Source organism: Theileria annulata, chromosome 4 (assembly GCF_000003225.4).
Source record: "Theileria annulata chromosome 4, complete sequence, *** SEQUENCING IN PROGRESS ***".
Classification (NCBI taxonomy): domain Eukaryota; phylum Apicomplexa; class Aconoidasida; order Piroplasmida; family Theileriidae; genus Theileria; species Theileria annulata.
Genome location: NC_011098.1, coordinates 518332 through 539037, shown reverse-complemented (window position 1 = coordinate 539037; position 20706 = coordinate 518332). Strand labels below are relative to the sequence as shown.

Sequence of the window (20706 nt, the reverse complement as noted above, 5' to 3'; positions counted from 1 at the left end):
TATGATATGTTATTATTTTAGTTTACTCAAAAACCTCCTCCTTTATGTCAATTACTTCCTGATACACTTCATCTGTGACTTCCCAGTCCAGCGGGTTTAAAAACTTGTCCCATCCGGACTTGAACTCCAAATAGTTGTCCTGTAAAATTATTTATACTGTTATAGTACTATTATAGTAGTATTGTAATAAAAATATACAAAAATAGTAGATGTTGTGGAAATTAGATTACCTGTGACGTGTACCACTGTAAGAGTGATGAATATAGCTGTTTGAAGGCGTCGAGATTATTTTGTCTTTTCTGTAGGTACGAATCTCTGTAGTCCTTCCTCTCCTTTTCGTCTATGAGGTCGTACCTTTTCGTGTACTCCTTAAGGTTCTTCTTGATCTTTTCAATTTCTGTCCTTTTAAGCAATGGAGTTGGGTGGGGTCTGAAATCGAAGCTGTAGAAGTTCTCCTTCCTGTCCTTACACAACAGTCTGCCCTGGAATGTCCACAGGCAATATCCAGCTTCCGCACTATATCTACAGAATAGTTTTCTGACCTATTTTGGATTTATTTATACCTGAATGAATCTGAGGTTGTTGCGTTATGTTGAGGCATTGGGACATTGACACATGTTGCCAAATACCTTCCACAACTACTCCACCTTATTGTATTCATCATAAAGTGCTCATCCTTATATAACACCTATTCATAATTAATACATTATAATATTTAATATTTAATTGTATGTAGATTTATCAATTTTAACTAATAAGTGTATCTAAAATATACGTCGACTTTATCGTTATCGTTTAGTGCGCAGAAAAAGAGTGAGCCTTCTGCGCCCAATCCTCCCAGCACAAAGTAGTTTCCTGCTGGTGACCATTGCATATGGTTCAGTTGTGAGGTGATGTCGAATGTTGTCGTCCACTACATGAAATTAGGAGATGGATTTAAATTTATTTATATATATATATATTCTAAAGGTTTTATTATGAAACTTACAACAGTATCTCTCGTGGCTCCTACATCTGAGACCTTGTAGAATCTGATGGAATGGCTCCTAGTCTCCTCGTCCTTAACAATCAACGCAAATCTCTTACCTAAATAATTGTTAGTGCTAAAACTTTAATTTGTTTATCTAAAATATCTGTAAATGTGTGCCATAACGTACTTCCACCTTCTTCCCAGTGTAATTGTTTTACTGTTGCATCTTGTATTTGTATTGTATCAACTGGTATGTTTCTTTCTCTTAGACGGAATATTTCAAGCTGGTTAAACTGTTTTCTTCCCTTTTTCCCAGTCTTTTTAGAAATCGTAGTCTAAATTTTTTCATTATTAAAATTGATAAAAATTACCCTCAAGCATAGGCAATCTCCTTTCGAGTGCCAGTGCATTGCAACTTCGCACACATTGTATACATTCCTTGAACTCAACTCTCGTCTTGACGGTATCTCAACCAACACCAACCTCGCTAATTTTTAATTAGTTTAATATCTAATTTTTCTAACTGTATATGTAAATCTATTTGTGTATGTAGCTTGCTTATGGGAATCTGTATTTAGGATTCCATAATTGGCCACAACTTTTGTATAGCAGATTAAATTGTGATATTTTAATAAATATCACACTCAACATCTGCTCATGTTTAGAGGTGAAGTAATGAAAGAATTACCTGGAGTATCTAGTGAGCCTGGAATAACAACAGAGAGGATATCATCTTGAGGAGACCAATCGAACTTTTCAGCCGAGTACTTGAGAGGCGCTGGTTTCCCGTCTGGTCCTTCAATTAGTGTCATTTCAGGCAGCCTGTAAACGAGCACTTCACTGCCTTCTAAAAACTGGTTCAGCATTGCAATGTACTTTCCAGTTCTGTTCCAGAGCAGGTGAGGGAAGTCTCCACCCTTCGGTGACTTTAACGGCGTTGGGAAACTCCTCAAAAGCTCACCTGTAATAACTCTCCAGATACAAATAGATTTTTCATGCCTGTCCTCTCCCTTTGAACCATCCCATGTTAGAAGATATTCTTCACATGGTGAGAATTGTATGTTTTTTACATTCTTGTGTTCGAATCTTATTTTCAGTTCAAAGTTATTTCCTCCGTAAAGTGCTATTCCTGCCCACTTGTAAACTGCTAAATAGGACCCGTTTGGACTCCATTCTACTTTCTGATCTGCCCATGGTCTTCTACCCTCGGCTCTCTCTCTCGATCCATCATATGCCAGCTTTGGCTCCCGGTGAACTGAGTCGAACCAGTACACCTCAGTTTTGTCTGCGTATCTTATTACAAACTGGTCCCTCATGCGTTCTCCCATGATCCACCAGTCCCTAATTCCTTCCCTCGTAAATCCAAATGTCTTTAGTGGTGGCACGCACTTATTATCGTCGCTCACTATCATGTCAAAGTTGTCCACCAAAATGGCCTTAAATGCATGGGAAGAGTCCAGCTTAAACTTGTTTATGAACTTCAGGGCCATGTTCGCTTCAAATGGAGTTCCAAATGTAAAAAAGGCCAACCCTTTCGTCTGCTTACTACCATCTGTTGGTATCTCCAGTACAAACGGCGTTTGAATCTCACATCCTAATCATTTATATAAATCCGAATATTATTATAGATAGAATAATATACGACAGTAATGGTAAGTAAATAGGTGGTATTTTTTGAAATCTAACCCTTTTTCTCCAACTCTTTTGTTATTGTTTTACGAACTACGTCTCGAAGTCTGTCGTGTTTTTCAGGGCCAACCACTGGGAGTCCCAAAACTGAAAATAAATTTAAAAAATAAAAAATACCCATCAACGTTCTCTTGAAGCTTTTATCCAGCGTTACAGGTGGGTCTTGTTCGTAAAACCTTTCTAGTTGTGATTGATCAAATTCTTCGTCATCGTCAGAAACCCAGTCCAAAATGCCTATTTCAAGTTCCTCTAAATGTTGTTATAAATAAATTTTTCGTTGGTCTTACCTTGGCTGAGATCTGACGGGTTTACTCTAACCATAATAACTAAACTCTATGTGTATTTTAAATTAAAGGAACATAATTTACTTAGTGTTTAATGTTAAATGGTATAAAACAAAAATAATATTTAAAAACAGCAACAAGGATGCTTATATATTTTACAGGATATTAAAGCACTCTTTGTGTCTAGAAAATAGTTAAAATATGTTTAAACTAACATTTTTGTGTAAGATTCTTGTTCATGGGGGAATTAGATTAAACTAAATAAAAACACATATGGAATCAAAAACATTAAATATTATATATTTGTACTAATTTTATTTATAAATATTATTTGACTTTAAATTTCGTTAATTTTCAGATTTAAATCCTTGGAATCTCATACATTCCTTCTAAACATTATGATTAATATTTATATTCTTTAAATAATTGACTTTATTCATTTTATTTAATTGACTAATTATTCTTTCCTGGTCGATTTTTAACTTTTTTAATTAGTTTACCCCAATTTCTCATATAACTATGATAACCTCAATATTCCATGCCTATTTAGTTTTACTTTATATTTTTTAAATATTTTAATACAATTTTTAAATTTTATTTGGTCGCCTTTTTATTATATATGTTTTTTTACAAATACATAGGCGAGTATTTATGTGTTATTCCTGGATAAGGATTCCATTCCATAATGTTCACCGAGATCTTCCTATCGCCTTTTAACTTATTTCAATAAGATAATTTTAAATTAAATTTACCATTTCAATGACTTCTTAAACTGTATTTTAGATTTGTAATACTAGTTATTTTATTATGGTAGCCTTTTCTAGGCTATTATATTCTGCTTATAAGCCTTTTTCCTTAACTTCCGTAAAGGTACTTTTTCTTCCTCTTAACTCATTATTTTAGAAGTTATCGAAGTATAAATTGTCGCTTTGGGTCACTGCCACTGGCGCCAGTGGTTTCCTCATGGTTTCTCCAATGATTTCAGCAAGTTTTCTTACAACTTGTGGAGGAATTTTCCTATGCAGTGCTGCCGCTAATACTTTTAACCAAATTATTGAACGGGACTCAGATTCCATAATGAACAGAACCAAAAACAGGTAAATATTCACTTAATTTGTTAACTTATTACACATATTAACTCAGTTAAAAATTGATTAGGCCACTTCCTAGAAAAATTGTTACACCTCAACAGGCAGGGATAATTGGAGGTACTTTTACCATTTTTGGTGGTTTTTTGCTTTACATGACTGGAGGTTTAAGTCCCATGCTTCTAGCCTTTATGAACATCGCACTTTACACTCTCGTTTACACTCCTTTAAAGAGTATTTTCCCCAATTTAAACAATTTGTTTTAGAAAAAACACAATGGAATACCCATATCGGATCAGTAGTTGGATGTGTTCCTCCACTAATTGGATGCCTATCCGCTGGAGTATTTATATTTATATTATTAAATTAAATATTTTAGGGTAGTATTTTAATTCCTGAGCCCTGGCTTTTGTTTGGTTTAATGTATGTTTGGCAGTTACCTCACTTCTATACTCTTTCTTGGCTTTACCGCGGAGACTACAACAGAGCCTCATTTAAGGTGTATGGAATTGATGACGACTCCGGTAAAAAGACCGCAGCCGCATCTATTCGGTGGGTCACATTTCTTTCATCAATTCCACTCGTACGTTTTTACTCAATTTACTTTGAGTAGGTTTGTAATTTGGCTGGTTTTTTACCAGCAGAGTTTTTATTGGCAACTGCTGTTCCAAATGCCGTTGTCGCTCATAAAGCTATTAAATTTTACAAAAATCCCAATACCAAAACTGTAAATAACCTCTTTATGCATTCTTTATGGTATTGTGTATTTATTTACTAATTTTATTGATAACCCTTGATTATTATTACTTTAGGCATATACTCGTTTTAATGGGTTTGAGTTCGTATTTTATGTCAGATACAAAACAAATTAAAAACGAAGATAAGATTTTACAAGTGGATGATGGTAAAATATTACAAATTGAAAGAATTGTTAACACTTGTGAATAATATAATTTATATATATATATATATTGGAGGTAGAAAATTAAAGAGAGAATTACTTCTTTTTACCAGCTGTACACTTTGCTTTTTCCTTTCCTCTAACCTTTTTCCTCCTATTCTTAAGTTCTTTCTTGGCACGGCGTCCTAGTTTGGGTTTTGCTTCCTCAATTCCGAGTCTCACGAGTCTATAACTCCTCTCGTAACGCTTAAGTGAGGCCAAATTGTCGTAAATTAAGCCGAAGCCGGTGCTTCTTCCACCTCCAAAGAGAGTCTTGAGTCCAAACAGCACTACAGTCTTGCTGTCCTTAACTTTAAACTGTTTTGCCAATCGTTCCTTCAGCTCTGTCTTCGACACGTTACTACGTCCGGGATGCAAAACCTCTATTGAAAACTGCTTTCTACTCAAAATTGGGTTCGATAAAAACTTCTTAACCCTAACTACTACTTGATCTGCTGTAGACATCTTTGATTAATTTAACCAATATATCAAAACTCAGTTAATATTAGTTCGGTTAGTTGTTATTAAAATTTTTTATGTAGAGCATTACAATGAGAATCTGTAAAAAGAAATTAATAAAAAATAATTTTATGGTGTAGAATATAATTAGATAAAAACTCAGAATAATTATTTTCTAAATAATTTTGGAAAAAATGAATAGATTAATAAAAATATGATGGAATCCAGAAATCAAATTCACGATAAATGACAGTAGAGGATGAGTTAATGGACGTACCTGGAAAAAGTAAATTTTGAAAGATAAACCGATAAAAAATGTGGAGATAAATAAATAAATCCTGAACCGAGAGTCAATTGTAATTTTAAGTTACGAATCCTTAAATGGGGTGATTATATAAATATAACTTTTAACCTTAATTCAACTAATTCATTTACACATAATCTTAATTTCTCTTGAATTTAACTATTATTTTATTTATTGTTATAATTTCACTGTTTTACTTTATTAAACTGATATTTCAATCAAATACCATACATTACACTAATAGTATATTAATATATGTATAATGAATAAAATATGTATAGTGGGAAATGTGATTCATTTGGTAATATTACGATGTGGTTGATTTGGTTTAACTTTTGAGGCTGGGTGTTGGCTAAGCTCTAGTGGGACAATGTTGTCAGTTGAGATTAAAAGCTGTTTGAGGTCATAGAAAAGGTCAACATCTGCGTCCGTGACAAAGGAAATTGAGAGCCCCTTAAGTCCAGCACGGCCAGTACGACCTGAAAATTATATTTTCCAAATTAATACCTATTCGATGAGTATAAGTTTGTATGTCTTTGGGCATATCATAGTTGATCACAACCTTTATTCCCTCAACATCCAAGCCTCTTCCAACCACGTCAGTGGCCACCAGAATATCATATGCACCCGACTTAAACTTGTTTAACGCGTCCTCTCTAGATTCTTGTGTCTTTCCACCATGTAATGAAACAGCCCTATACATTTATCAAAATTATATACTTAACAATATAGTTAACTATAAATTAAAAATATGGTATTAAAGATACCTATAACCAATTTTGGTAATATGTTTGGTAATGACGTCAGTATTCTTTTTGAGATTAACGAAGATGATGATTGGTGGTTCCAGGGTCTCCAGAGTTTCCTCGAGGTGTCTAGTCTTCTTGGATTCCTGGACAAAGTCGAGCTGTTGAGTAATTGATGTTTTTCCTCCTCCAACATCTCCAATAGATATGAAGGCTGGTGCTCTTAAATACCTTTTGGTGAGCTTTTCAACTGCTGGAGGCATAGTAGCAGAAAACATATGAGTTATCCTATACCTCCTATGGCCTGCCTTCGTACTTAGTTCCTACACAATAACTTTGGCTAGTATACAATTAAAAGATGTAAGCTGGTAATGAAATGTACCTGTTCAAGAGCACTTGATTCATCTCTGTCTTTGAGGTTGGTGGAGGGAATGCAATCGAGGATGTACTTAAGAACGTCTTCAAAGCCCATATCAATCATTCTGTCCGCCTCGTCCAGAATTACGTAATTACACTGAGACAACACAGTGTAGGCTCGATCCAAACAATCCTTCACACGGCCTGGTGTACCAATTATTATCTCACATCTAAACCAAACATGTAGATAGTGTATAATGGTGTAATTATGTGATTACCCTTTTCTGAGTTCAAAAGCTTGACTTTCGGCATTTCTACCTCCAACTACAGCAACTGATCTACAACTACAAAAGGCTGAAAATTTAACAGTTTCATCATAAATCTGAAGTGCCAACTCTCTAAATCAACATTAAACACTATTTATCAGAGTAGCTGGGTTAATTAATGGTGTATAGTACCTTGAAGGAGCTAGAATAAGTGCGTAAGGTCCATCAAGTGAAGTCTCATCATCTAGTGGAGGCAATTTCTTAACATATGTGAGCATTGGTAATACGAAAGCAGCAGTTTTCCCAGAACTAATAATCAATTTACGTAATAAATATAATACCCTGTAACTGCGATTCCAATCAGGTCCCTCATTTCAAGCGCAATTGGTATCGCTTGCATTTGTATTGGCGTTGGCTTAATGTATCCGGCCTAAAGGACATGAGATTAAGGGAATTACCTTCTTAATAGCCTCCAAAAGCTCCCATGGCAGTGGAGACTCGGCCCAAGTCCGAATCGGAGGAGGAACTCTTCCACCCTTTATGTATATCTCAAAGTCCTCACGGAATATGCGCCAGTCACGTTCAGTCATCTCACTCAACTTCTTCTTAGTCCAATGATTACTCAACATATCACTCTCCTAATCATCGAATATATATTAGATTTTTGATAATATATACTATGTATTTAATTGTATTTAGTTGATGGTATATAGTGGGAACCTCATCTTTAATTGTTTTGATAGTAGATTCAGGTTCTTTTGGAGCCGTTTGTGGTAGTTCAGCTCTTTTTTTCGAAAGTTGATCGTAGAAATTATTCTTCTTCCTTTGCTCTCGAACGTCAATTCCTAAACTAATATAACTCAGTTGATTTTACCTGCTCTGAAACCTCGTCCAAAGAGTAGTTGGGGCTCTGGTCTGTCCTGGTAAATCGGATTATTTTCAAACTTTGTTGTATCCTCAGATTCGTCCCACTCGAAGTTGAAAATGGTTTTAAACTTCTCAGAGGGCTTTAGTATCTTTTTCTTCTCCTTGTTCAGGCCCAAGTAATGAAGTCTTATTTGTTCCAGTTCCTTCTCTATCAACTCTTCCCTCACCTCTGACTCTGGTAGTTTTAGTAAATTCAAGTGTGCCAAATCACTATTCATTGGCATTTGCGATCTTTCTTTCCTTTCTCTTTCCTCTCTTTCTCTTCTTCTTTCTCGCTCCTCATTTCTTCTTTCAGCTTCTTTCATCTTCTGAGCTTCACGACGTTCATATTCTTTCTGTCGTTCCTAATTTACAATTATATACCATTAATTAAGTTATTTGTGATTAATTAAGTTAAATAATAATTTTGTACTGATTTTTCCAAAAGTTCTCTTCGTTTCCTTTTAAGACTTTCTTCATTTCGAATAGCTTCATTTTGCTCCTTCTTCTTAGTTTCCTCCAAATTCTTTAGCCTCTGAGCCTTGGGAATGTAAGTCAACTAAAAATTAAAGATTAAATCAATAAATCAATACCTTAGGAGCAGAATTTACATCATTTCTTTTTGATGCTAAATCTTCTGTTGATAAAAGCCTTTGATTTCTTTCCTTAAATGAGAATTCAGAGGATTTTTGTGATTCGTTATGGGAAAACAGCCTGGATTCAGGTATAATCTCTGGAAGTGTCGTGTTTGAAAACTTTACTGAGTTTAAACCTCCACGTTCCTTATCCATTCTTAAATTAAAAAGAGTTTGATAAATGTAATGAAAATCAATTCAGGAAAGGAAGGGTATAAATTAAAGAATAGCGACATAATAACTGTAAAAATATTAAAAAATAAAAGATATGATAAAAATATTTAAAAAGTGTAAAATAGTATGAAAATGTAATCTTTGTGGAGTTAATTTCGCTTATTAGCACTTTAAATTTTCTTCTACTTATTTTAGATATAATTTCTTCCTATTCATATTTTTTTATTTGAAGGTTTATGATTTTGTTTATTATTTATATATTTTTAATACACATGGTTGACTTTGTTTCTGATTTTTCAAAATGACCTTCCTCCAACTTACTTAACACCTTTGATTACACTGATTTGAATTAATGGGTTTGGATCAGTCCTTTGATGTTTGGAATGGGTTTTCCAAACCTCAACTACTCCGGATCATTATGCAATTGCTCCGTGATATGGGCTATAGGTATTCATTACAACACTCTCCACTTATTAATAACTTATTACAGCCTATTTATAGCTATTTTAAGTAAATTTATAATATTTGAATCACAAACCCCTATGAATTTTATAGGAGGAGTTTTGAGGTTCTTCAAGAGGAATCGAGCTGTTCATACCAGGACGCTCAAACTAACGAGTTGGAGAGTTTTGTACTTTCCGGTAATTTGTATGACGCGAAGGGTGTTTTGGGACGGTTTCAGTTCGACGAGAGTGTTTTCAACGCCTGCAGATTCCTAATATCGCAACAGATTTTCTTCGAAGCTCTGTACAACAACAACTTTGACGAAGCTTTGAAGGTTCTAAGAGGTTTGGTTTCACTTGAAAATTTCCGTTTAGAACACATGTCACTTGAGGCATTTGACGAGGACTCGCGACAACGTGTTCACCAATGCTCAACTCTGATGGTGTACCCTTCAAAATCGCTTAAATCTGAGCTTAACTGGTCACATGAGGTTAACACACATTTATTATATTTTATTATATTAATTTAAATTAATTATTTATGATATAGTTGATTGAATTAATTGTGTTAAATTAATTGGCTAATGAATTTATAGAACTCTCGGGAGAAGCTTTGGAAACATATTCAGTGCCTAATTTCACCCACCGTTACCATTCCTCCTAACCGCCTACTGGTAATTCTTACACTAATTAATTTAACCTATATAACTGCACTAATCAACTTAGTTAATATAACAAATATAACAAAATTATTAATTTGATTAGACCTTGTTGAGACAAGCCGTCGAGTTGCAGGAATTGCACTGCTTGAACCATTATGATAGCGGAGATGAATGTGCCGTGTTCCCGCTCTTATTTGATCACTGCTGTACTACTTCAAAACTCCCTTCGAGACTTCTGGCTCGACTTGAAAGCCATACTGATGAGATTTGGGACGTGTCAATTTCACCAGACGGCCAGTTTTTTGCCACTGCTAGCAAGGATGAAAGTGTAATTTTATGGTCCGCCTCCTACCCCTTTGAGGTGATTTACCGCTGGAAAGTCCACCGTAACGTTGTTAGTTGTGTTTCCTGGAGCTCTGACAGTAAACTGCTTGCTTCCTGTGGAAATGATGGTTTGATTGTAATTTGGAGTCCCTACTGTGAGGAATTTTTACAGAAAATTGAGCCTCACACTGCCGTGGCCACTTCTGTGGCCTGGATTCCAAACACTTGGAAGTTCATCACTGCTGGTATGGATAAGCAGATGATTCTTCACGAGGTTGTTTATAACCCTGAAAACACTCCATCTTCAAGTTCTGAACATTCAAACACTACTCCCTTAACAAATGGCCAATCGAACTCTGTAACTTTAAATGGAACTTCTGTTGACGCTGACACTACTAATGCTAGTGTCGATTCCAAGTATACTATAAACTCAATTTGTAAATGGAGTTTTGAGAGTAGGATTCGTACTCTATCCATCAATTTGGACGGCACTCTCGCTGTTTTTGCCACTGTTGACCGGATGTTAAGGGTTTGGGACCTTGTTTCTGGCAAGGAAATCGTTCCCATTCCTGAGTCTGCTGCCATTACTACTGTCACTTGCAGTAAGTTGTTTAACCAGGTTCTCGTCAGTGTCGCTGGTCAGCGGCCTGTGATGCGTCTCTGGGACATTGACGAACGCCGTATTATCCAGACTTACCGTGGTCATCGTGAGGACCGTTACGTTCTTCGTTCAACTCTTGGTGGTCCTATGGAGTCTTTTGTTGTTTCTGGCAGTGAGGATGCTCAGATTTACATTTGGAACAAGATTTTCGGTTCTCTTCTTTCTGTCATTGCTGCTCATTCTTCCACTGTGAACGCTGTTGCTTGGTCCAACGATCATCTGATTAGTGTTTCTGATGATCAGACCATTGCAATATGGGAGCCAGACCACAATGAATAATTTATTAATATAATTTTATAAAATAAATGGTTTTAATATCAATAATTTTATAATTTTAATATTAATAATTTTATAAAATGAATATAATTTTATAATTTTAATATTAATTATACACTCTTATTATAATACACCCCTAATATATAAATATTAATAATACACTTATAATACAATTATATATTGTGGATATTAAAAAATTAAAAAGATATAATCCATATGCTTGTGGAAATTAAGTATCCACGAGTGTGGATTAGAGTGTTTTGGGTTTAAATTGCATTGACTGTATTTATCTAATTTCACAAGAGTATTTAAAAAACTATATTAAATCGTGTCGTGTACAACCACAAAGTACCATTAGAGTTTTACATTAGTCCTTACCAACTTCTGTATTTAATCCTCTCAATGTCAATTGTATGACATTTCATAAACTGTTAAACAAAACTAAAATTGTATTTATTAAATTTCTAAATAAAAATTGTATGTCAAATTCTGAATAAAAATTGTATTAATAAATTTTCAAGGAATAAGAATTGTATCAAATTTCTAAGGAATAAAAATTGTTTTAAATTTGTCAGAAACAAGTTCTTGGAAAAGTAAAAAACTAAAACTGAGTTTTGAAATGCTTTAAGAATGTTAAAATTTTTAAAAGTAATAGATTTTGATTTGATATTTAAAAAGTAATAGATTTGAGTTTGTCAAAAATCATAGATTGGTTTTTTAAAAAAGTAATAGATTGGGGGTTTTTTAAGTAATAAATTGGGGTTTTTTGTTTAAAATCATAGATTGGACCATATTTTATAAGATTGTTTATAATGATCTTCATATCCAGTATTGAAAATGCCACAGAAGTCCCTTACCAAGGGATCATCTTTGAACTTCTCAGAACCCAAACTTGGAAACTCCATGCTCAACTCCTCCATACCAATATTAATTGATTCAGATGTATTACAACTATCCATGTTACCAGTAGTTTCACTATTGACGGTATTACTGGTATCCGCTGTATCAGTAGTATCCTTATCCTTATCAATAGTGGTATCGGTAGTGTTGTCACTATCTTGGGTAATCAGGTTAATTATGTAATCTTTTCCGGTTTTAAGACGGTGCATCACTTGACTGTATGAACCTTGATTCAATTTGGGCTTTGATCCTACTTTCTCATTGCTTACCTCACCACTATATAAAGATGGATAATCATTACACAAATTGCCCGGACATAGACTATAATCTTGGACTGGACTAACATTAGAAACACCCGTTACACTAGAAACTCCAGCTACATTAGTCACTCCACTAGCATTAGCATTCACACTAGAGTTCATAGAATCTATAAAACCTTCTGAACCCATTCCATTTACACTAGTTATGGAATTAACACTATTAACCGAGTCAACGCTAGTAGTAGAATCAATACTATTACTAGAGTTAAAAGTGCTAGTGCTACCACTTACATAATTGGAATTATTTCCATTACCAGCAACGTAGTTACTATTAATGTAATTATGTGTATTTGTGGCATCGCTGAGCGATGAGGATTTGCGTGAGATCTTGGCGGCAATGCGTTTACCAGATGAAACCAGCTTCAGCTCCTCCAAGTGAGGCTGTATTATGTCTAGCAATTGTGCCAACTCGTCAGGCTGCGCAACATTCAGCACTCTCTGAATCACGTAGTTACCGAACGGATCCAATATTAAATCATGCAAAACTGTGAAGGGTAAGTTCAGGAACCTGGAAACTAAGTTACTCCTCACCGATGAGGGACAGAAGATGAGACAGCGCTCGACCACATTTGAGCTAAACTTATGTTTAGAGAAGCGTGTGAGGTCTTCGCAGAGAAGGGCTACGATTCTCGCATTAACTGCGTCGTCTCTGAGCCGAAGCACATACTGAATAACGTAGTTTCCGTACGCGTCCTCAACCAACTCTAGGGTCTTGGCTGCAATTGTGTCCACTAGCCTTGCTCGCTGGGGCACACTTGCTGCATCAATACACCTCTGCATAACACAGCAGCCGTGTCTATGAGTTGCTAAGCCAACACAGTGCTCGTTCATCGCCTTGTAGATAAACTCACACTCATCACTACTCAGGGCTACCAGACACTTCTGTATCACGTGGTTACCGTTCAAGTCGTTGATTAACTCCACTACTCCTGCCGATAAAATAGCAGTTATTCTACCCACGTTAGTGCCTGAAACCACCTCAATTAACTTCTGAATTGCCCTAGTCCCATGCATATTCAGGCAGATCGGTATGAACTGCGGCTCGCACGCTGTTATAATCTGGCCCAGCTGCTCAGAGTCACACACACTCATCAGCTTCTGGCACAAATAGTTGCCGAATGGGTCAGTCATTAGCAGGAACAGGTTATCCAAGACCTCTCCCAGAACTGCTGTTGTGAATACTGTGTCATTGCATTCAAGTTGACGCTGTAACATTCGGCAGCCTGTTTGGTCCTGCGCTATTGATGCTACGTTGCCCAGGATTTGGCAATTAAAAAATGAATCCTTAAGCCATGAGTAGTTTAAACCTCCGAATCCTGTTCTTGCCACTGGTCTTGTTTTAGCTGCTGGTTTAATCGATGGGCTCCTCGGCTGTGTAAATGTTCTCACTGGTGTTACACCTTTCTCCGGTCTACGTCTTCCTCTTCTTCCCGCTCTTAATCTTTCTTTTTTCATTCCGTTTAAGTCCGGTGAGGAATCCGTGTCTGAGTTCAGGCTAACACACGTATCATACAGGCGTCGAACCATTTGTGGGTCCAGTGAACTCAATTTTAAGCTGTCTGGTATATCAGTTTCATTACTTGATGGTGCCAGTCTTGGTGTATCCAACTGCTTCAGCATCGACTCTGTCAGTGAGTCCATGCTATATCCGAGTCCTTGTGGGCATTCTTCAAATGAGCCATCCGTGTATCTTGTTGAAAATGACTCACAGTTTACGTAATCTGTATGGAACGGCTTCACTGGCTCTGACAGAACATTATCCAGATGGGGACTCATATAGCTTGATGTATCGTAGTGTCCCGTATCAAAATGTGTGGTATCATACTGTGAGCTTTCGTAATGTCCTGTTTCATAGTGTTGTGTCGGGTCATAATGTGAGGAATCGTAGTTTGACTGTAGGTAATCCATGGAGTTGTATCCACCGAATCCATCCCTGAACATTTTTATGGCTAGGAACAAAATTTATGGTAAATTATCTCAATATTATAGCTAAAATAAGAATAATATCACTATATATTTATTAATTACAGGTCAAGATTGAGGTATGAGTAATTGATTTGCGAGAAGTCTAAGCCATCGGACTTGTAATCTGAACAAAATTGAAATTGTTATTCTTACCGTTTCCTGAGAATAAGTTGAACGATTCATCATTGTAGAAGTTTGCTGTAGACATTTTCAGTGTGGAATCGAGTGTAATTGGAACAAATCTTGTAAAAAAGACCAAATTTATGAGCAAAACCCCAAAAGACAGTCAAATATAATATAACAGTAATGGGCTGGGTAAAAAATTAGTGAAATTGGTCTTTGCAAATACTGAAATTGGTCAAGGGGTTTTGAGAACGAATATATTACATTAAGAATCAACAAAATTTATGGAAACAAAAACATCAGCTATTATACAATTGGGTTAAAATTAGTAGGATAACCGCATTTTGGAAAGAAAGTAAACAAAAGAGCCAGCTTAGCTAAATTTGTAAGATTCTATACCAATAGTAATCTGTGGTTAAATGAAAAATCAGAAATGTGCATATGATACACCAAACGTTAAAGAAAAATAATCAAGCAAATGGGATAATATATCAAGAAAAGACATCACAACATTAAATTAAATGATTAAAATCGCCAGTAGAGGCAAACTAAAGAGATAGGGTGTTAAATCTTATGTTGTAATGGGGTTTGAGCACCTACCTTCTACGCCAATTGTGTGGGTCCGGCTCGAAAAGATCAAGAAAATACAAACTCTAACACTTAATCTTATGCCATCAATTGCTATTTCTTGTGTCTGGTTACTCCTGTTCAATGTGTCCACCCTTCCACACTATTTTCTTTTTACACCTTAAACTTATCAATATTATTCACACAATCTTACATTAAACTTGTTTTTACACTTTTCTTATCATTTAATCATTCTGTTGGAACTGGATTCCAACACTTTTTTACACGTTTTTTCAACTTCACAATATTGTGTTGGAATCTCAAATATTTAATTTTCATACTCAAAATTATAATTTAAAACACTATTAATTTATAAAACATTGTATTAATAATTTTTTTCATCTATTTGTAATGTGTTTGGGTTTAAAATTTAATCCGAATTAGTTATTTAGATTTATCATTTTACACAGTTTTCTAATTTCATCAAATCTAATTCTTCCCACACTTATTCACTAAATTACTTTAATTACAGTTGTATAGCTAATTTTCTTCAATTTTAAAGCTGGTGTGTGATCTCACCTCTTTATTCCACTTGATTTTATATCTTTATTGTTTTCTATAGTTTTTTTAAATTTCAAATCTTCTATTCATCTCCATAGTTTATTGATTTTTATTCTTTTTTATTCCTCTTTCTAAAAATTCTATATTTTGGTTGTTACTCCTATTAAATGTTACCTTTTTATAATAAGTTTAAGTTTTAAAATATAATGGATGAATCTGAGGCTCAGAATTCTGATCTTGATTCGATTTTGGACAGGATTCCAAATTCTAAATTTATTGTAATAGATTGTGGTAATTTCTTGGATTTATTATAATAGATTTCGATAATTTCTCATATTATTATACACTTTAATTTCATTGGTATTTTAGAGTTTAGTGGAATTAACCCGAAATCGAAGTCAATTAGGACATTAGATGATTATCTGATGTCACTTAAAGAAGACGCTGAAGAATACGCCTTACGTAATCTTAATATTTACTTAACGTATTATTAGTACAAATTGGATTCTGCCTAGCTATGAATTCTCAAAACCCTGAAGAAGAACTTTGGCAATTATATCCTTACAGCTTTTATACCTTATCATCTGAGGTTATTTAGTCTCCTTTATTCCAATTCAGATCACTAATACTATTTTCCTTAATGATAGTATGAAATGGCTTAGAGATAATGGATTCAGTCTAGATAAATGGATAGATCAAGGGTATGTTAACCGAAACATACACATATTATTTTATTTTACATTAACATTATTAATGACTTTAGTATACTAATTTTGTATACACTGATGTAATTTTGTGTAGTTTGGATTTCAAGCGGTTGGGTAGTCGTTATAGTAATTCTGGTGGTTATATAACGAAGAGGAATAGATCAAATCAGTTAAATGAAGTAATTAGAGCAATAATCGAGTATCGAATTCCACTAGTATTCCACAATGGAATGCTCGATATTCTTCACATTTATGATAAATTTATCGCTCAAATTCCTGATAAACCAACTCAAATCTCCAAAGAAATTTCCAAGTTCACAAATATTGGATTACTAATTAGTTATGAATAATACAGCTCATAGTTACTAGTATAAAATTTGGGGAATAGAATATTTGTTGGAGGAGTATTTGATACTAAGCTTGTTGGTAAATATTTGTTTGATAATCTCAATTGTAATCTTTTGAGGTATGCTTTATTTCATTATAATTACTCAGAAACACTTGCCTACCAGTTCTATACACTACACTTACCAGGTAATATATAACATTAGTAATATACTTAAATAGTTAATATGGTTAATACTGTTAATTTGTTTAATAATAATAATAATGTTTTAGGTGAGTAATAAAATAATAAAGATGAAAGTATGTGTGATATGAAGAAATTAGTATCATTGGCAAAGGAAAGAAGTCATTTAAATTACTTTGACAAGGTAATTTAATAATCATTAACATAGAATAGGATACTGGAAATATTAATGATAAACTCTTTCATGATGCAGGATTCGATTCTCTCGTTACAGCTATTGTATGCCACTTAGTCATACTAATACTATTATAATTAAGAATATTAATTTAGTGTGGAATTTTGATTAATTGGTATATTAGGTGTTTTGTTTGGAATTGGAAATATTGGCGAAAAGTGATAATTTAAAGGCTGAAAATTTAGTCGACATAGGAAATGACGAGTAAATCCATAATTAAATAGTTTCAATAGGAGTTTGGGAAATCATATACCGAAACTGATAAACTGTTATCACGTTCATGACCCAATTGATGAGTCAGTTTACAACTTCAACGAACATTCAACCAGAAGCTAAAGGTAAGTTATAAAAACATTTGAAATGTTAATTTCTTCCATTGTATATACACTTTAATTGTAAGAAACTAGTAAATTTATGAAAAAGTGGAAATTTTGTAAAAAAGTGGGAAAATAAGATTTTCCAAATATTTAAAGAAATTCATAATATATTTTCAATGATTTGATGAGTTTGAAAAGATTTGATTGAAATGTGTAAAAAAATAAAGTGAGTCTGTGGTATATATAACTTGGGGTTCAAACTCATTATTAATATTATCGAAAAATTATTTACGCCCTTTATTTTTAATTTCCGGGTGTAAATATTTTATAAAATCCATAATATGTGAAAGCCACAGATGCAAGCCTTCAACAATGTACCTTTATCTCAGGAACTTCACTTTCCTGAACAAAGTACAATTCGAAGGTATTACGTTGAAACCAACCAAAATAACATACAACAAGATTTCAGCATCCCTCTACAGGTTTTTTAACATATCTTCTTCAATACATTATTTATTTTATTGTATATAAATTAATTATATATTATATTATTTATTTTATATAAATTAATTTAGGATGATATTGATTCATTTAAATTTTACGTGGTAGCTCGTCGAAATTATTCTGTGGACGTCCCATTCGTTATTCCGAGGTTTTTTACACAGTTTAATTCCGATTTCGGACTCTTTTCACCCACTGAAGAAACTTCAAATGACTTCTTTGATCGTGGAATTACTTCCACTGAAGATGCTGAAGTGGATGATTCGCCGTTTCCATCCTCTAAACGCAGAATGACTCATTCTAAACCCTCTGATCCTAAACCTGTAACCCAGCCTAAACCAACTATACTTGATAGCTTGCGCGATACTGTTGATATTCTTCAACAAAGTGTTAACAGGATATCAAACAAATTAGATAATATACCACTGCAACAATATACTTCAAGACGTAAATCTAATGAATCAGAAATAGAAAGGGGTTTATCTAGGGAATTAAAATTACAAAGGCGTAGATCTAGGGATTCAGAACTAGAAAGGAATTTATCTAAGGAATTAAAATTACAAAGAAAATTAGCTAGTGAACTAGTGGAAATAAGAGATGAACCTGGTGAGTTAAGAGATAAAGAGGAGAATCCAGATTTTTCATCGCAATTTCAAGAGCCTTTTGGGGAGAGTGAGTTCGATGATATCTCTGGTTCTTACCCACAGTCACCTCACATTTCACCTGGAAAACATACTTTAAAACACCTAGAAAACATTACAGCAAAACCCTTAGATAATACTATTCCACCAGTGCCATTGAGGACTGGTAAAGTAGGACGACCTAAAGGATCTACCAAATCAGTATCTAACACCTTTGGTAATGTTAGGGATATTAGTAATGTTAAGGGGTTGAGTACTCTGAAGAGTGTGAGTGGAAAGGAAATGAATACAGATAAGAGATTTAAGAGAAGTGATACAAGTAATGTATTATATAAATTAAATCGTAAAGGCTCAAGTCTGAGTAAAAAAGGTCATGGGAAACTTAAAAGTGTCAAGAAAACATCAATTCAATCATCAAGACGTAGTTCAGATTTAAAAAATATTTCAATTCGATCATCAAGACGTAGTTCTGATTTAAAAAGTGTTTCAATTCAGAGTTTAGCTGAGATTTCAATTGATGATTTGGGAGATAAACATGAATTTGGAGGTGAAGTAGTACCTCAAACACCCAATAGGAGTAGAACAACTATTGGTGTTGGAACATCAACCAGAGGAAGGAAAGTTAGACGTAGTAGAAGACCTTCAATTAATAGCTCATCCCTATTAAACAGTCTTTACATATATAAAAGAACTGAAAGTGATGCTAGCGATTGGCCATATGAACATGAATCTGTAACTCGAAGTGTTCGATACCCAAAGCGTTCAAGACTACCACCAAGTCAACACTGGGCCTCAAATGTAATTTCAGACGGTTCATCAGTAGTATTTCTTGCAGGGGTTTCTAAGGCTGATAAACGGAAGAAAAGGTCAGGAAATGCATTTGGAAATGATATGCCAGAAAGTTCACTAGTTTTAACGAGGGAGAATGGCGATGTTGAGCTTAAACTCGTTGACAGAAGTGCTGAAGATACGCCTAAGCTCAGGAGAATCTCGACTTATTTGCAGACGTTCTCTAGCAAAGCCACTTCAGTACCAAAACGACGTGGTAGACCGAAGAAAATATTGGCTCACCGCAGTACAACTACTGACTTGGTTCCAATTGGTGGTACAGACTCGGTGCTAGTTGCTGATGATCCAGACTCAATGCCAGTTGGTAGTGGTGACTTAGTGCCAATTGCTGATACTGATGAGCTAGCTCCCACGAATAATACTGACATACAACCCATTACTAATATTCAAGTACGCAGGAAAACAAATGTGGTAAGAAGAGGAAAGGTGAAGATAACGAAAGATTTATCAGTAGATGAGGCGTTGGAGATTTTAAAGGATGCGCCAATGATTTATGACGAGAAAAAGGGATTGGAAATAGCAATTGTAGATGAAAGTCCGAAAACAGTAAATGAAATGGCAGATTTAAAGCGTAGAATTAGTAGGAGGAAGAATTTCCACCAAGAACTCCTGAAACCAGACGTAAGCTGATGAGAAATAATAATTTTTAGGATAATTTCGACTCATTTGTCGAAGATGACGTTAATAGGATTTATTATAAGTCTCTGTATCCTCCATATGAGGAAACTTCACAAATTCAGCAATGCCACGTAATTACCACTACTCATTCTTTATCCAGTTATTTCTCCTCTGCTATCGATATTTTGTCATATTAGCTACATGGGTTACCATAGTTTCATTTATGTGAGTCGCCCTAAATATTTTGTAGATATATCCCATGGTAATAACGCACCAAATAAGGACGTCAATATTGGTAATACCAAAGACTGAAACACTCTCTTTGGGAAACATAAAAACCAACTTCATCGTATCTCTCAATATAATATTAATGCTGTAGTGTGGATTCGTGTGTTCTGGAAGTAGAATAGCTTTGAAAATGGATGAAGAGGAGGTTCAGCAAGTCCAAGAAAAGGAAATTTTCTTTCTATCGAGTTTCAAACATTGGAGTGTTGAAAACAAACACACGTAACTCACATCTATTCATATTTTTCATTAGTCATTATTAATCATTAGTTATTTGTAATTTCTAGTTATTTGTAATTTGTAATCACTAGTTATTAATCAGTAGTTATTTGTAATTTCAGTGGTTAATGAATTTGTATAGTGATTTGGATGCACATATCGCATTTACATTTGTATGTGTGTAA

The 20706-nt window shown here is 34.4% G+C and overlaps 8 protein-coding genes across 8 annotated transcripts, besides 11 other annotated features; 4 read left to right on the top strand and 4 right to left on the bottom strand.

The window, feature by feature from the left end:
* Positions 1-22: 22 nt before the first annotated feature.
* TA07540 (eukaryotic translation initiation factor, putative) lies at positions 23-2980 on the bottom strand (the record flags this gene model as incomplete). Its single annotated transcript, XM_947844.1, has 10 exons — positions 23-139; positions 231-522; positions 564-688; positions 776-913; positions 989-1086; positions 1158-1305; positions 1342-1457; positions 1659-2564; positions 2657-2908; positions 2947-2980. 10 exons carry the CDS (start codon positions 2978-2980, stop codon positions 23-25), a joined length of 2226 nt encoding a protein of 741 aa, XP_952937.1.
* A 770-nt stretch (positions 2981-3750) lies between these two features.
* Positions 3751-3939: a sequence feature (Signal anchor predicted for TA07535 by SignalP 2.0 HMM (Signal peptide probability 0.275, signal anchor probability 0.660) with cleavage site probability 0.102 between residues 63 and 64).
* On the top strand, positions 3751-4979 carry TA07535 (prenyltransferase (protoheme farnesyltransferase), putative; the record flags this gene model as incomplete). Its single annotated transcript, XM_947843.1, has 7 exons — positions 3751-3813; positions 3847-4040; positions 4102-4265; positions 4298-4374; positions 4411-4614; positions 4645-4787; positions 4844-4979. 7 exons carry the CDS (start codon positions 3751-3753, stop codon positions 4977-4979), a joined length of 981 nt encoding a protein of 326 aa, XP_952936.1.
* Positions 3898-3966: a sequence feature (7 probable transmembrane helices predicted for TA07535 by TMHMM2.0 at aa 39-61, 92-114, 119-136, 149-171, 175-197, 225-247 and 276-295).
* Positions 4118-4186: a sequence feature (7 probable transmembrane helices predicted for TA07535 by TMHMM2.0 at aa 39-61, 92-114, 119-136, 149-171, 175-197, 225-247 and 276-295).
* Positions 4199-4252: a sequence feature (7 probable transmembrane helices predicted for TA07535 by TMHMM2.0 at aa 39-61, 92-114, 119-136, 149-171, 175-197, 225-247 and 276-295).
* Positions 4321-4374: a sequence feature (7 probable transmembrane helices predicted for TA07535 by TMHMM2.0 at aa 39-61, 92-114, 119-136, 149-171, 175-197, 225-247 and 276-295).
* Positions 4411-4425: a sequence feature (7 probable transmembrane helices predicted for TA07535 by TMHMM2.0 at aa 39-61, 92-114, 119-136, 149-171, 175-197, 225-247 and 276-295).
* Positions 4435-4503: a sequence feature (7 probable transmembrane helices predicted for TA07535 by TMHMM2.0 at aa 39-61, 92-114, 119-136, 149-171, 175-197, 225-247 and 276-295).
* Positions 4585-4614: a sequence feature (7 probable transmembrane helices predicted for TA07535 by TMHMM2.0 at aa 39-61, 92-114, 119-136, 149-171, 175-197, 225-247 and 276-295).
* Positions 4645-4683: a sequence feature (7 probable transmembrane helices predicted for TA07535 by TMHMM2.0 at aa 39-61, 92-114, 119-136, 149-171, 175-197, 225-247 and 276-295).
* Positions 4768-4787: a sequence feature (7 probable transmembrane helices predicted for TA07535 by TMHMM2.0 at aa 39-61, 92-114, 119-136, 149-171, 175-197, 225-247 and 276-295).
* Positions 4844-4883: a sequence feature (7 probable transmembrane helices predicted for TA07535 by TMHMM2.0 at aa 39-61, 92-114, 119-136, 149-171, 175-197, 225-247 and 276-295).
* A 49-nt stretch (positions 4980-5028) lies between the features above and the next one.
* TA07530 (40S ribosomal protein S24, putative) lies at positions 5029-5436 on the bottom strand (the record flags this gene model as incomplete). The annotated part of the gene is made up of 1 exon (XM_947842.1): positions 5029-5436. The coding sequence occupies one exon, from the start codon at positions 5434-5436 to the stop codon at positions 5029-5031; it is 408 nt and encodes a 135-aa protein (XP_952935.1).
* A 592-nt stretch (positions 5437-6028) lies between these two features.
* Positions 6029-8800, bottom strand: TA07525 (DEAD-family helicase, putative; the record flags this gene model as incomplete). The annotated part of the gene is made up of 12 exons (XM_947841.1): positions 6029-6213; positions 6242-6429; positions 6502-6803; positions 6863-7067; positions 7116-7235; positions 7296-7412; positions 7445-7533; positions 7562-7741; positions 7782-7948; positions 7978-8374; positions 8443-8568; positions 8603-8800. The coding sequence occupies 12 exons, from the start codon at positions 8798-8800 to the stop codon at positions 6029-6031; spliced, it is 2274 nt and encodes a 757-aa protein (XP_952934.1).
* Positions 8801-9170: 370 nt separating this feature from the next.
* Positions 9171-11187, top strand: TA07520 (uncharacterized protein; the record flags this gene model as incomplete). Its single annotated transcript, XM_947840.1, has 4 exons — positions 9171-9328; positions 9374-9752; positions 9858-9935; positions 10027-11187. The coding sequence occupies 4 exons, from the start codon at positions 9171-9173 to the stop codon at positions 11185-11187; spliced, it is 1776 nt and encodes a 591-aa protein (XP_952933.1).
* A 773-nt stretch (positions 11188-11960) lies between these two features.
* On the bottom strand, positions 11961-14577 carry TA07515 (pumilio-family RNA-binding protein, putative; the record flags this gene model as incomplete). The annotated part of the gene is made up of 3 exons (XM_947839.1): positions 11961-14337; positions 14433-14493; positions 14523-14577. The coding sequence occupies 3 exons, from the start codon at positions 14575-14577 to the stop codon at positions 11961-11963; spliced, it is 2493 nt and encodes an 830-aa protein (XP_952932.1).
* A 1249-nt stretch (positions 14578-15826) lies between these two features.
* On the top strand, positions 15827-16865 carry TA07510 (uncharacterized protein; the record flags this gene model as incomplete). The annotated part of the gene is made up of 7 exons (XM_947838.1): positions 15827-15911; positions 15990-16082; positions 16115-16209; positions 16239-16321; positions 16422-16640; positions 16716-16793; positions 16823-16865. The coding sequence occupies 7 exons, from the start codon at positions 15827-15829 to the stop codon at positions 16863-16865; spliced, it is 696 nt and encodes a 231-aa protein (XP_952931.1).
* An 899-nt stretch (positions 16866-17764) lies between these two features.
* TA07500 (uncharacterized protein) lies at positions 17765-20528 on the top strand (the record flags this gene model as incomplete). Its single annotated transcript, XM_947837.1, has 5 exons — positions 17765-17890; positions 17984-20020; positions 20050-20148; positions 20268-20366; positions 20397-20528. The coding sequence occupies 5 exons, from the start codon at positions 17765-17767 to the stop codon at positions 20526-20528; spliced, it is 2493 nt and encodes an 830-aa protein (XP_952930.1).
* Between the last annotated feature and the right edge of the window lie 178 nt (positions 20529-20706).